This window comes from Mirounga leonina, unplaced genomic scaffold, assembly GCF_011800145.1.
Source record: "Mirounga leonina isolate KUSES-001 unplaced genomic scaffold, KU_Mleo_1.0 Mir_168, whole genome shotgun sequence".
Taxonomy (NCBI): Eukaryota; Metazoa; Chordata; class Mammalia; order Carnivora; family Phocidae; genus Mirounga; species Mirounga leonina.
The window spans coordinates 44,755,882-44,771,785 of record NW_023270426.1 but is presented as its reverse complement, the minus strand read 5'-3'; the positions used below and the strand labels follow the sequence as shown (position 1 = coordinate 44,771,785).

The 15,904-nt window shown below is 40.1% G+C and overlaps 1 protein-coding gene and 1 long non-coding RNA gene across 2 annotated transcripts in view; one reads left to right on the top strand and one right to left on the bottom strand.

The window, feature by feature from the left end:
* The window catches only part of TNPO1 (transportin 1), a 97,097-nt gene extending 85,201 nt beyond the window's left edge, over positions 1-11,896 (bottom strand). Inside the window, exon 1 of the mRNA XM_035014621.1 lies at positions 11,803-11,896. Coding sequence (XP_034870512.1) covers positions 11,803-11,817 — 15 coding nt within the window. The 5' untranslated portion in view covers positions 11,818-11,896. The remainder of the gene's footprint in view (positions 1-11,802) is intronic.
* A 205-nt stretch (positions 11,897-12,101) lies between these two features.
* Positions 12,102-12,763, top strand: LOC118016484. The gene is made up of 3 exons (XR_004680843.1): positions 12,102-12,363; positions 12,477-12,567; positions 12,685-12,763. It is a non-coding gene; the product is annotated as an uncharacterized LOC118016484 (long non-coding RNA).
* Positions 12,764-15,904: the final 3,141 nt, after the last annotated feature.

Sequence of the window (15,904 nt, the reverse complement as noted above, 5' to 3'; positions counted from 1 at the left end):
ACAGATCAGGGCTCTTTAGATCATGCCCATATACTGCCAACTGAACTTTATCACAAAAGAATTAACCAAGTATTTTATTTTGCCTTTCTAAACAATCAGCACCAATAACCCTGAAAACATATAATTTATGCAAACTCTGGTAAGTTTTACATACAAAGTTTAAATATCTTCACTTTTCTTGCTTTTCTTTTTGTCCTAAAGCTCATCAGGGTGACATATTAAACTCTGATCTACCACTACGAGGAGTTATAATCCAGATCTAAAAAGTTAAAATCATCCTTTCGATATAAGGATCATTGCCTCTGATCTATATGTTTGACTTACTTGTCCATTTCAAACAGGGAATTTCAGATTTTTCCGTGCATTACTTGAGAGGCACTGTAGTACAGAGCTTAAGAATGCAAACCCTAGGGACGCCTGGGTGGCTCAGTCAGTTAAGCTCCTGCCTTCAGCTCAGGTAGTGCTCCCGGGGTCCTGGGATCGAATCCCACATCGAGCTCCTTGCTAAGTAGGGGGCCTGCTTCTCCCTCTGCCTGCCGCTCCCCCTGCTTGTGCGTTCTCTCTCTGACAAATAAATAAAATCTTAAAAAAAAAAAAAAAAGTGCAAATCCTGGAGTTTCTCTGCCTGATTTTGAGTTCCTGTCCTGCCACTTATTAGTCAGAGAAAGAATAATTAACCATGGGGTCGTTATGAGGATAAAACAGTCAAGTTTCATACACTTAAAAACCTCTATGTAAAAAAGACAATTACATGTAATATAAAACCCTGGCTGGATCCTGTACTGGAGGAAAAAATGTTATGAAGAATGTTACTGGGGGGCGGCTGGGGGGCTCAGCTGGTTAAGCATCCGACTCTTGATTTTGGCTCAGGTCCTGATCTCAGGGTCGTGAGACTGAGCCCCACATTGGGTTCCACACTCATCAGGCAGGGAGTTTGCTGGAGATTCTCTTTCTCCCTCTCCCCCTGCCTCTCCTCCTGCTTGTGCATGCTCTCTCACTCTAAAATAAATAAATAAATAAATAAATCTTAATTAAAAAAAAATGTTATTGGGACAAGTAACAAAACTTTAATACAGAATGTAAAAAACTTAAATATCCTGAATTTGGTAACTATATGTGGTTTCAGAAGAGAATATCCTGGCTCTTAAGATACACACGTTAAAGTATTTAAGGGATAAAGAGGCAAGATGTATGAAACCTATTCTCAAATGATCAAAAAAATAATTGTGTGTTGGGGGGAGTGGGAGGAAAGAATGTGGGAAAATGTAAACAACTGGTGAATCCAGGCAAGGTGTATTTGGGAATTGTATGAATTATTCCCACAATTTTCCTCTAAGTTTAAAATTATTTTAAAATAGTACCTTAAAAAAAACAGCTTTGACTCTATTCCTCCTCTACTATCACTCAGTTTCTCCACTTCCTTCCATTCACAGAAACATCTTGAAAGTTCTATACAGTCACCATCTCCCATCTTTACTCCACTCCAATGAGACTGAGATTTCCTTGTTGCCAAACCCAGTGATTTCTTCCTGGCCTTATCACCATTCCTCCACAGTGCTGAACACACGCAACCACTCTTTTCCTTCCTAGCCTCACATCTCCCTGCTTTTCTTTTTATTTCACTGGCTGCTCCTTGTCAGTCTCCTTTGCTGGCTCCCCTATCCCTAAATATCCTAACTCCCTTTCTTTTCTCTGTCTATATAATCTCATCTAGTCTGTGCCATTGAAGAGCACTCTGAATTCCACACTTAAGCGTCAACATTTTATGAGACATACTCAATTTGTTTTTTTTTTTTTTAAAGATTTTATTTATTTATTTGAGAGAGAGAATGAGAGAGAGAGAGCATGAGAGGGGGAGGGTCAGAGGGAGAAGCAGACTCCCCGCCGAGCAGGGAGCCCGATGAGGGACTCGATCCAGGGACTCCAGGATCATGACCTGAGCCGAAGGCAGTCGCTTAACCAACTGAGCCACCCAGGCGCCCGAGACATACTCAATTTGTTTGTGAAGTGGGCATCTTAAACTTTGCTGGCTAAACCACAACTCTCGCTACTTTTCCTCATCCCATTCATATCTACTTCTCCTCCAGCTGCCCATGCCACTCAGTCATGCCTGATATAGTTGTTCAGGCTAAAATACTAAGGGGTCACCCTTGATCTCCTTTATGTTCCACATCCAAATCATCTGCCAGTGCTATCAAGTTTTACCCTAAAATATACTCTGAATCTGACCAATTCTCACCTCTTCCAGGCTACCCTAGTCCAGGTATGTAGGATACACTAGCATGTTCTACAAGAGAATGGTCTACTAAAATGGGTTTCCTTGCTTTTCTGTTTTGTCCCCTTACAGCCCATTCTCTGAGATGAAGCAGCAAAAATGATGTTAAAGCTGCAATTAAATCAAGTCTTCCGACCATCAAAACTTTCCAATAGTTTCTCATCACACTTAAAATAAAATCTCATATCCTTAGCACAGCCTACAAAATTGTACCTACAACTGTACCAAAATTGTACCTATAGTAATTAAATTACTTAAATAATTAAAAAAAAACTCTTTCAAAATATGCCTTAGCTTCTTATTCATTATATATAGCTCTACTTCATTACTAATTGCAGTATGAGTTATTGAATACTTAACCTATTTATAATTTTATACCATTATAAGCAATTCACTCATTTAACAAATATTTATTGAATTCCTACTATATTATAGGCACTGTTCTAGTTGCTACAGATGGAGCAATAAATAAAACAAAGATCTCTGCCCTCTTGGAGCTTACATTTGTGTGGGAGGAGAAAGACAATAAACAGAATATACAAGGCAAACTCCCTCTGCAAAGGGCCAGATAGTAAATATTCTAGGTTTTGCAGACCACATGTCTGTTGTGTATTCTCTATTTTTGTTCTACAACCCTTTAGAATATAACTGCTCTTAGCTCACAGGCTGTACAAAAACAGGCCAGAGGGCAGTGGTGCTCTAGCTTGCTGACCCCTGATACAGCATTGTAGGAGCTGGTATGTGCTATGCAAAAAATAAAGAATCCAGGATAAGGGGGATGGGAGAGGGTAGGATGCAGTATTAAAAAGGGTGTTTAGAGTAGGTCAGATCTGAGCAAAGACCAGAAGGTAAGGCCAGTGAGCCAAGCAGATATTTGGGGAAAGGAGATTCCAGACAGCTGAACTAACTGAAGCAAAGGTCCTAAAGTAGGAACATGACTGATTTGTTTTTGATATAGCAAGGCAGCCAGTGAGCAAGGAGGGAAGTAGTAACAGGAAATAAGGCCAAGGAGGTAAGGAGAAAGGAGAGTGGGTTGGGCAGATTATACAGAGCCTTTGTGGGCCACTGTAAGGACTAGATTTTCTCTGAATCAAAAGGAGAGCCAATGCAGTGCTCTGAATAAGGAAGTGACAGGGTCTGTCTTAATTTGTAAAAGACTAGTTTTCACCACTATATTGAGTTTAGATGGTATTTAAAGCCATGAGACTGAATAAAATTACCAATGAAGTGAGGACTGATAGGAAAAACCAAGAACAGAAAACAAAAAGCAAGGACTGAGCCCTGGGGTTCTCCAACATAAGAAGTCTGTGAGAAAAGGAAAGGAGAATTACAAGAGGCCAGGACAGAGGCAGAAGGTAAGCAGGGGTGTGTGGTATACTGGAAAGCAAAGAAGAAAGTCTTTCGAGGATAAGGGAACAAACAGCTCTGTCAAATGCTGCTGATTGGCCAAGTAAGATGAACAGAATCAATGGCATATGGCATTTGATAACATGGAAGTCACTGGAGAACATGAGCTGCTTCAGCAGGAATGCTACAGACAAAAGCCTGATTGCAGTGGGTTTAGAAGAGGACATGGGAAGGAAAAACTTGGCATACCAAGTGTAGTCAAGTCTTTTGAAATAATCCTGCAAAAGGAAATCTGAAAAATGGGGAAACAGGTGGTGAAAAGTGAATCAAGTTTTTTTTTTTTTTGGCTTTTTGCTTTTTAAATAATGGGAGAAATAACAGCATGTCTGTTTGCTGATAGAAGTAATTCAATAAAGAAAAAAGATGATGTGGAAGAAGAGAAGCTGAATCAGTGTCCTTGAGCACATGAGAGAAGATGGGATCTAGTACAAAAGCAGACACAAAACATGAACGGTTAACCTAAGTAACGAGCAGGAAGATAGCACGTATTGACGCAGATGCTGGGAGATCCACAGGATGCTGGGAGTCTGTGGAAGTTCTCTGATTGCTTCTATTTTCTTAGCAAAGTAGGAAGCAAGGTCATGAGCTAAAAGTGAGGATGGGAAAAGAGATACTAGAGGATTGAAGAAGAGAAGATATGAAATAGCCATGCAGGAATGGGAGAGTGAACAGATTAAGAAACTATAGTAAAACAATAGGCAGCATTAAAGGCCCCTTGAGGAATGTGGTCAGGTTGTGTGTTTTCTTCCAGCTATACTAAGTTACACAAAAGCAGGTACAAAGCAGAGAATTGGTTTTAACTAGGGCTATGTTTCTACCAAACAAGCAAAGGGCAAGAAAGTGGATTCAAAGGAGTGATTAAAATGATTAACCATGAAATTTCAGCTAAGAAAGGGACTGAAAATATCAAGAAGATGAGTGGCAGGGAAACAATAATAGGATCAATGCATTGGAGATTCCACTGGGGTCATAAGATGGTTGGGGCTGAGATACTAACTAGGAGTGAACTACAAAATAGAAAGTGGGGTCACAGTAGAACACCTAAAATTGTAACTACAGAAGGACTGCAGTTACTGACAAGGCAAGGGGGTGTCAATGTGGGAGTGAGAGACTGAGACAGGGTGGACATACACTGGAGGAAAGGTCTAGGAATGAGAGGCCAGGGTACTGGAAAGATTAATTATGTATATTCTTTTCAATTTCTTTATAAAGACTGAGGTAGTACTGAAGAGAGGCAATGAGGCTGGAGCTAAAATAACTGAAGAACGAAGAGGAATGACCTGGAAGTGACTGATATCAATTATGTTATCCATAGTTGGTAACAATCTTAAGGGGTAGTGGATTACATAATCTGAGGATCTTTAGGGAGAGGGGAGGGAGAATAGTCCGAAAGCTGCCAGGAGATGCATAGCAGACACCTTTCTCACCTCTAGGAATAGTGATAAGGAGAGCTACAGGGAAAAAAACCAAAAACACAAACAATAGCCACAGCTACACAGTGCAAAAGTCAGGTTTCCATAAGAGCAAGAACGTGAAGGGAGTGTTTAAGAATAGGCTGAGGTCGGGGCGCCTGGGTGGCTGTCGTTGGGCGTCTGCCTTCGGCTCAGGTCATGATCCCAGGGTCCTGGGATCGAGCCCCACGTCGGGCTCCCTGCTTGGCGGGAAGCCTGCTTCTCCCTCTCCCACTCCCCCTGCTTGTGTTCCCTCTCTCGCGGCATCTCTGTCAAATAAATAAATACAATCTTAAAAAAAAAAAAATAGGTTGAGGTCGAACTTTGCAGTGGGCACAGTAGAAGGGTACGAAGAGTTAGAAGGGTTTTGGTTGTTTGTGGTAAGATTTATTTACTTGAGAGAATGAGAAGGGGTGGGGGAATAAGCAGGCAGACTCACTGCTGAGAGCGGAGCCGGAAATGGGGCTCGATCCCAGGAACCTGAGATCATGACCTGAGTCGAAATCAAGAGTCAGACACTTAACAGACTGAGCCACCAGGGCGCCCCTGTTTTTTGTTTGTTTGTTTGTTTTTAAAAGACAAATATAGATCATTTTATGAACTGGAGTGTAGGCGATGAAAGGTGACCTGGAAATCTGGAGGTTCTGTGGCTACTGACAGATCCTTGAACACAGATGACTCCTGATACACCCACATGCTTCTCTAAGAAATGGAAATTGCTGAGTCAAAATGTTTTTGCTCTAAAATTAAAATGGCTTACTGATTTATTTAATGTATAAGTTTCAGTACAACCTTGCCAATACATCCTAGCAAAACTTCTTCACTTTTGCCAGTATGATGGGAAAAAAAATTTCACCCGTTTTACTTTGCACTTCCCTACTGGTGGGGCAGAGCATTATCTCATGTTGGCTGGCTGTATTTCCTCTTCTGTGAATTTGGCCATTTAAGAAATTGAGTTGTCTTTTCCTAATGGTTTATAGTGCTTAGAAAGAAACCGTTTTTCTATTTTATTCCACTCTTAACGCAAATCAATGTTGTAAATTTCTTGTTTCAAATCTTCCAATGGCTCATGCTAGGCCCAGTAAGTTATCTCTTCCTCAAATCCCTCTACTATAAACTAGAGATAATTAAGACCCACCAGTCAAACTGGTCAAACCCTTTAGTTTCCATACTGTCCCTGACTGTTTTTGTACCACATTTGAGATGGTATGACTCACAAAGCAGAAAATATCTAGTATTTAGTCCTTTACACAAAAAGTTTGTGGACTCCTGCTCTGTACCGTTTAGGGCCCCTGAACTACTGGGAGATTCAAGAACACAGTAGGTCCTTATCTTTGCTGACATACTCTCTGAAGTGCTGCTCCTATTCCCCTGAAATGCCAGAGCCATTTCTCCCACTCTCTGCTTGGAAGCTACTACTAACCTCGCTGGATGCCTCCAGATTTATATCATAAAAGCTGTAACTACACTTTGTTGTACTTTTTCATTTACTTCTCTCTCCTCAGTAGTATGTCAATCTCTTAATGAAAAGGGACAATCCCAGCATTAATAAATGTTTAGCAAATGAATAAATGGCACACAAAATAAATCCATCAAAATTTGCCATAATTTTCCTGCTTTCCTATGCTCCTATTTTTATTTTTACTTCATTAAGTATTTTTCAAAAACATTATTTTTAATGGCAGCATATTATTAATTTTATGACTATTTCTTTATGGTTTTGTTGGATACCACCTACCTATTCCTAATCATTCATTTGCATCTATTTAGAATAGTCACAATTTCATAAAGTATTTCTCTGCTTTGATTCCTTCCTAAGTAAAGGCAAAAGCAATGAAATCTTGGTCTTTCTGAGATGTCCCTTTTTATCTATGGCAGCCACTTCTGCACCTGAGGATTAAGGGGCTCTGTTGAGTATTATTTTACTAATGGCTTCAAGTGCTTCAAAGTCAACTGTAAAATCCAATTAAATTTTTTTTCCTTTAGTTTTCAGTATATAATTAATTTCCAACAGCTTGTGGGTAGTCTTCTCCTTAACTGGAATATCTCTGATTTTTTTTTTTTTTTAGTATTTCTCTATTAAGACCTTAGTTAACTTTGGCAGGGGTTTTACTAAATGTATTTTTCAATTTGGTTACTTAATAGGCCATTGTCACTTCTTATATAGACACCCCAAATTTGATAGATTTGTTTTTTTCCTACCCTATTTGTGTTGAGGTCGTTACTAAGAGTGTTTCACCACAAATCATTGTAGAAACCAGCTTTATATATTCATTACCAATTACATCTCATTCAGGTAAGGATATTTTTTCCTTTTGTAAAATATATGCAGATACTTAAGTCCTGTCTGGTTTAACTTTGTAATTTACACATTCATTACTTCCAGGTCAAGTTTTACTATCTTCATAATGTGGTCTATGATCTACAGTTAGTAGCTCCACTATACTAAGTTATAAGATTCATTACAAGGTTCTGTATTCATTCGATGTATATGTATTCATTCAATGTATACGTATTCATTATAAGATTCCTAATATGTATATTACATGAAATTTTACAAATAAAGGACATAAGCTTTGCTATCAGGCAGATCTAGATTCAGATTCACCTTGAACACTCTATGAGTCCATGGACAAAGTACTTGCCTATCTATAGGTAACTCCCATGCATAATACAGGGCTATAAGGAGCAAAATGAATGTAAAAGTAACATGATAAATGCCTACAAATAATGCCTTGTATATTACATGGAAAAACTGTTAATTCACTCCCTCTTCTTTCCCATCTCAAGCAATTAACAAGGGCAATAAATGCTGTGCTCCTCAATTTATTTTAAGCCCATTATTAAATTCCCTTAATTAAAAGCAATATGGGAATACGGACCATGAGCTTTTGATGTTCATATACTCCAACCCAATATTTTCACTTTGGAGAATCTATCTTAATGAAATAATCTAAAACACAGAAGTTTTTTCATGTACAAAGGATGCTCAGTGTAATGTTTCTTAGAACTACAAAAAAAAAAAAAAATCAGAAACTTGCCAACTGTCTAATAGGAAAATGTTTAATTATGAGAAAGTCACATTATGTGATCATTTTAAAAGATGCTGACAAAATAATAGCATGGGAAACTGCTTATGATGCTAAGTGAAAAAAGCAGAATGCAAAGTTATTCATATAGTAAAGTCTCAACTATGTACAAATCAAATAAACTGAGAAAAAATACTGGAAGGAAATGTATCAGCGGGTTTACAGTAGTTATCTCATAGTTTAGATATTAGTGATTATAATTTTATGAGTTGTTTTCTAAAATATTAATGATCATGATGATGATAATAGCAGATATTATTTATGGAGTGTTTACTACATCAGGCCCAGTTCTCCCATCCAAGTACTAACCAGGCCCCACCCTGCTTAGCTTCGGAGATCAAACGAGATCGGGCGCGTTCAGGGTGGTATGGCCGTAGACACAGCAGGCCCAGTTCTAAGAGCATACTTTATTAACTCATTGAATCCTCACAGAATTATGAGATGAGACAATCTGAGACACAGTGAGATTAAGTAATTTGCCCAAATTCACACATAATTTCAGAAGGTACCACGATTTGAAGTCTGGCCCTAGAGCTTCTGTTCCTAACTGCAACATTCGAAGATTTGCTTTGCTTTTAAATTTTAACCATTAAAAAGGTTCTCCTTGGGCACCTGGGTGGCTCAGTTGGTTAAGTGACTGCCTTCGGCTCAGGTCATGATCCTGGAGTCCCGGGATCAAGTCCCACGTCGGGCTCCCTACTCAGCAGGGAGTCTGCCTCTCTCTCTGACCCTCCCCCCTCTCATGCTCTCTATCTCATTCTCTCTCTCAAATAAATAAATAAAATCTTTAAAAAAAAAAAAAGGTTCTCCTCAAATCGTGTGGTCTTTCAGTTACCAGCTTTCTTTTAGCGTTAGGCTTTCCTTCAGTTCTGAAATCAAATAATTGCTCTGCCATTAGGTGCCATTTTGGAATAAGACATAGCCACCATTCCTCTATGGGTTCTATATACTCCAGAAAATTCCAAGACAAATCTGCATCCCTATTTCCTGTCCCATTATCTCATTTAACCACGAAGACTCATTTAACCATTCTTAGTTATTACACCTACTTTCAGTACTTCAAAGAATTCTAGTAAGGAGGTCCAGGGGTAACTAAACATGGCTTCTAGGAACTCTCTCCTACACTAACACCCATCCATATAACTACAAATCTAGTTACCACCCTTACAGACATCCATCTTCCATCATAAAGTTCATCTGCCCTGTGACCCAGGAGACACCCCTCACCTCCCAACTCTCACTGGATATCTACCATGGCCCTGGTTGAATGGGACCAACTAAGAAAGACTCCCAACATTGGGGAATTTTTTGTCCCTGATCCCTATTTTTGAAGATGGCATTATTCTCTATTGTTTTTGAAAACAATCATCAGTTAATCAATCACTTTGGTTCTTTCAGCTTTCTCACTCTTTTGCTGGTAAACCAAATTGGTTTTTTGGAACAAGACCTTTTTGGCACCAATATATATATTCAAGTATCAATCCCAGGAAGAAATATTCACAACTTATACCCTGGGCAATAAAAACAATTCCCACTTAATTGCTCTGCTCCTCTCTGCAGTTTACACTTGATAAATCTATTTCATGACATATGTCACTTGTTTTGCCTTCCTTTATTAAGCAAATTTCTTTTCTTAAAAACAGTATTTGCAGAATACAACATGGATAAAAGCAAGCAATTCTTCTAAAGATAGTACATTTACATTTCAATGCAGTTCATTTACAGTATTTAGAAAAACTGAGTTCATGTGAAGGCTTTAACATTATATAAAAAAGAAAAACTAGTCATAAAAACAATATCAAGTGTTGATAATGGAAATATTTACAGCCAGAATCATATATATTTTTACCAAAATCTTATCCTGCTCATAGTATATAATGGTAACAAGCTTGATTACTTTAAAAGATTTTTTTTTTTTTAAAGATTTTATTTATTTGACAGAGAAAGAGACAACTAGAGAGGGAACACAAGCAGGGGGAGTGGGAGAGGGAGAAGCAGGCTTCCTGCTGAGCAGGGAGCCCGATACGGGGCTCGATCCCAGGACCCTGGAATCATGACCTGAGCCGAAGGCAGGCGCCCAACGACTGAGCCACCCAGGCGTCCCAAAAGATTTTTATAGATATTTCAGCAGGAGGAATTTAATAATTCCCTGAATACCTAGGGAAAAAATGTAACTACATCAAGGCTGATCAAGGTGGGGGCCCCTTTTAGGAAAAAGAAAATGGAGCACCAATAGTTCACTAGGTTCACATTAAGTGAGGTGAAGTAAAAACCGGATTGCTAAACTCTTATGCATTTATGACTACATATGCGGGGGAGTAAAAAAGAAATCTGCACCTTCAAACTAATATTCCCCTTTTGCGGCTACAACTTTTCAACTTGGTGGAGCCATTCCCGAAGAATGGTGTGCAGAGCAGGGTAAAAGAAAACAGAACTGTTTCCCCCCAAAAACGGAATGCTCCCCTGCTTCATTAAGTATAACTTCTTTGCCATTCTAACATGAAAGCTCTGATGTAACAGGGAAACTTAAAATCCAAAAGGAACTTTTGTTATCCTAAAAATGAGTGGGTCACAATAGCCATTTTACAACCTCACATTTCCAAATATCTATTAGACGATACAACTTTATAAAAAAAAAAAATCTTTTCTTTAGGCTGAAAAATAAAGTACTATTTATAAACTCATCGTTGAAGTCATCACTGTTTCAAGGCAGGATTGTTCCTAAGCTTCTTAATACAACTGTCAAAATCAATTTGTGGACAGCCGCCAAGTTTAAATTTCTACATCTGTTGATGAACCAAACTGATTAGTGATTAAGATAACGGACTTAAATTGTAAGCAATCCTGGCAACATCCAGTTGGTTTTTACAGTGTAAACAAATAGGCGATCATTTTTAAAAAGGAAGAAAGCCGTTTCTTTTTAACTGTGGCAGCCGGTCTGCTCCTCAGCAGCTGTTCCCTGTTGCGTGTTCGCATGGGAGTACAAAAGGGTGGAAGTGCAAAAACCAAACCCACGCAGAGCTCGTACAAACATTAAACTTATGTAAATATGTCGTGAGGCCAAGAGGCCCCAAGCGGCAAGAACAGCCCAGAGAAAGCGATCAGCCAGCCGAGTGTGGAGGCGAAGGTGTGCGGGCCCCGGACACCCCAGGGCCGAGAGGGCCGGGCGGGGGGACAAAGACGGGCCATCCGGGGCAGCGCCCCGCAGTGTCCCAAAGCGCCCAGAACCGGCGGGAAGCAGCCGTCCTGGGGCAGCGACCGCCACACCAGGGCCCTCAAACGCCGCGTGTAACAAAAAGCTCCCCGGCGAGAGGGCTCTCCCCTTCGCGCCGCCCCTACCGGGCCCCAGGCCCTGACCTCCGACACCTGAGGAGCGCTGCCGACCCCTGCCCGAGTCCCGCAGGACGCCCCGGCCGGCAGCTGTTGGGCTTAGAACCGCGCCGCCGCCGCCGCCGGGCTCCAAACGGCCGGGAGGGTGGCCGGTCGGGCGCCTCTCCCCGCGGCCCGTCAGGCAGCTCCGGAACAGCTGGCCTCCGCTCCCGCCCTCCAGGCTGGGGCCGCGCACCCTCACGCCACCTACCCGGTCCCACACCATCCCAGAGGCCTCCGGCGCTCGGGCCCTCAGCCGTAGCGGCGCTGCCTCCCGTCCGGGGCCTGAAATGGCTGCGGAACAAAGAGAATCTGGGCTCCGGCGAGCGCGGGTCCGATTGGCCGGGGGGCGGGGCCCGCCTCGGGAACGTTCGGCGGCGGTCGCCTAGGCAACGGCGGCGCGGCGGGGAAAACCGGGCCCCGGCCTGCCAGGCCTTCGGACCTGCGCCCGGCGGCGCGCGGCAGCGGTTGCTCAAGTCGCGCTGCAGTCCGCTGCTCTGCGCCGTGAGGCCTCGACCAAAATGGCCCTGCGGGGGTGCATGCTTGGGGGCTGTCCAGGGCCTCCTAGCAGGACCACCCCGCACCAGCGAACTTCCGGAGCCCGGGGTAATCTCCCAAGAGACAGCCCTGCCCCGGGAGCCTATTTAACACGGAGCAGGCCGCATATCCCCCAATAGTACAGGTCCAACGTCGCTGGTAGAAAAACAAACGGCTTCAGTAGGTGGATATGGGCAGAAGGCTGCCTGCTAATGTTGCGTGATTGACTTTGGAGGTATACTGCACCTGGCGTATCAACTGCTGTGTTTGGTAAAATTGAAAGATTTATAAAATTAAGTTTTACATGTCCGAGTGCGTATTCAAATAAAACTAGTTTCTTGCTCTTAGAAATAACAAGCCCTCCTCTCCGTAAGCAGCCGTCACGAGAAAGGAAGATGTCTTCTGTTTTCTAAACAGAACATAATTCAAAATGGGAGAGGTAGATATTTTGATACTCAGTTATAATAATGGTAATGAATTGATAAATAACAATTCCTTTCCCCACATTATTCTTATATATAAATTTACTATATATGAATATTTTTAGTTTGCATAGCTGGATAATCATTGTATCCTATGGTGATGATGCCGCTGATAATACTCTTCCTCATAAGATCGACGTGTGTAAAATGCCGGCAGTTTCGGGCGCCTGGGTGGCTCAGTCGTTACGCGTCTGCCTTCGGCTCAGGTCATGATCCCAGGGTCCTGGGATCGAGCCCCGCATCGGGCTCCCTGCTCTGCGGGGAGCCTGCTTCTCCTTCTCCCACTCCCCCTGCTTGTGTTCCCTCTCTCGCTATCTCTGTCTCTGTCAAATAAATAAATAAAATCTTAAAAAAAGAAAAAAAGAAAAAAAAAATGCCGGCAGTTCCGACTATCCTACTTGCAAGTGCTGTATATATATTATGTTTTGAAAATGTGTAGCAGTTGTTGCCTTCCAGGCATATTCTAGATAAAAGTATAGTACCGATACTAGAAAGTTTTAAAAATTTATATTGATGTAGCTTATTTGTTAACAAACTTGCTAATAATTTTCATTTGCAACAAGTCATTTTACAAAACAATTTATTTCACTTAAATGTTGAGTACAGAAGGACTATCTTTATCATTAGGAAAAGGAACATAGTAAGAAAAAGTATTTTAAATAACTGAAATGCTCGTAATTATGAACCCACCATTTCCTAATGTTAATTCGATAGCACTTGGATACTGGAGCATGCAGCAAAAGGAGGTCTCCAAATAGGGACAGATTGCAAGAAAAAAACCTTAATGTAAACCTTCTGAAATGGTAGTTTAGTGTATCTGCAAGAACATTTATCCAAAATATGTATATTTATCCAAATAACAAAAAGGGCTTATTTCTACATTTGAAAAGTCCCATTGTGGGACTTTTCTGGGACATCAAGGGAGCCTTGAGCCATACCAATCAGGGGATGTGTGGCATCTGCATTTTACTTTGCTAAAGCAAAATAATAGGAATACTTTCTAAATGTAAAGGTTGAGCAAATAATGATGGGTGGAAAGAACTACTGACAAAGCAATTAGTCAGGAATTCACCTGAATAATACTTTGGATTATTATATGTAATAATTGAAATTAATTTTAAAAAGTGAAGTATTATTTGATGTAAGAGGATTTATTGACCAAAATCATTTGAAAGAAAAAATATTGATTATCGAATGTGAAACTGAGACTGAGCAAATTAATATCCATACGTCTATGAAATTTAAATGAAAATGAATTAAAAATTTAGTATGAAATAGTTCTGCATTGAATGAAGAGATGCTTATACATACAGCATTTTTGTCTCTACCTTCTAGGTTAAATTAAAAATACATGTTTTAAACAGTAGATCTTCTTACCATTAACAAGGATTTATTAACGTGGCTTATTTTATTTTACTTTTTCTGTTATTTGTTTACCCTTTGCACACTTTGCACATGAAATAGTAGCTATTCAGTAATGTTTTCTCTTTATACCTAAATACAAAACAGCAGAACTCCTGTAGTAAAACTTTGTCAGTATTTTTTAATGACATATACTTAAAAGTGGTAAATAACTTAGATTTTTAACCCCCAAACCTACTACAGATACCTATATTTAAAATTTCTTCATTAATTCTTTTCTCAGGTGAAAAAAATCAAAGAATGGTAGAAATTACAAAATAGCATTAAGGGAGAAACATACCTATAAGCTTTCCCTTTGGAAGAAAAAGATGCTTACTCTGTCAGATGTAGCATTGTCAAAATAAGCATGAAGCTGGGAGGCAGAGGGACTGTATGCAGATGATTCCAGTTCAGCCTTTCTGAGCTTCACTTGTCTTAAATGGGATTAAATAAGATAAAGTATATTAAGAGCTCATTAGCAGAGTGCCTGGCAGATAGTTAGAGGGCAATAAAAGATAGTATTACTAGGTATTAATATATATAAAAGAACAAATGTTTGAGAAGGAGGAATGGTGATTGAAAAAAAATTATAGGTTTGGAAATCTAAAAATTGTTAAATATCTTTAATAGGCAATTGTTCGTGAATATATAGAAACACAGTAAAAGATGCGAAATAATCTTTTAGATACAATCTTCTAAAAGAGAATACCTCTTTTTAAAAAAAAATATTTATTTTTAAAGATTTTATTTATTTATTTTGACAGAGAGAGAGAGAGACAGTGAGAGAGGGAACACAAGTAGGGGGGGTGGGAGAGGGAGAAGCAGGCTTCCTGCTGAGCAGGGAGCCCGATGCGGGGCTCAATCCCAGGACCCTGGGATCATGACCTGAGCTGAAGGCAGACGCTTAACGACTGAGCCACCCAGGCACCCCTAAAAGAGAATAAATACTTCTGAGAAATATTCTCACCGTATACTTTGGGAATGATGTGGGAATTCTCATTTTAACCTTTAATAGTATACAGTTTAAGGAATTGCCTTCCATTGCAACATCTTCAGATTGGCATTAAGAAAAAAAAATTTTTTTAAAGTAATTATTTAGAAGAATTTATTCAAATTCTGAAAGAGAACAGTTATAGTCAATATTTAGAAATGTGTAAATAATCTATAGACATTTTTCATTTAAAGCAAACCCACTATACTGTTTGAATGTACAAAAAAGATAAATTAGAGAGTTATTATTATCTGGGAAAGGATTAACTTCAAAGTTTCTTTAACTATGAATGTCTCTCCGTGATTAAAATATGATTCTATTTATAAAAAGGTCCACTTAGACTTCTACTTCTGGGAAGATGGAGTAGACCTACTTTTCCCTATTCCTCCCAGTAAGTACAATTACAAGCCCCTAAACATTACGTATAAAACAAACATAAGAAGACTCTGAAAGATGGAGAGAAGACAGACCAGCAAGGGCCTCAAGACCCAAGGTCAGCACTATGGTTAGTTCCCTGGGGGATTTTGTTTGTTTGTTTGTTCTGTTTTGGTTTTGCCTCATCTATCCCAGACTTGAAATGGAAGGTGCTGGCAACGTGAAAATGCCAGTGGTTCAGACAAAAAATCCCCAACAAAATACTGCTCTCTTTAGCTGAAGAACCAGAAAAGAGGCAGTATAACAGATTAGAAAAAAATACAAAAACAAAAAACAACCAACCAAGCAAACAAAGAAAACCACTTAGACAATAACAGATAAAACTAAAGAAAAGCAACCTACAGGAAAAAATCATGACCACTCCTCCCCAGCCCCCACTCAAGTCAGCAAAGGCCTAGTGGAAAGCCTAGACTTCCTCCTTCACCAGACTGTAACAAGGGGCCCCAGCCCCATCTCCCATCCTATGG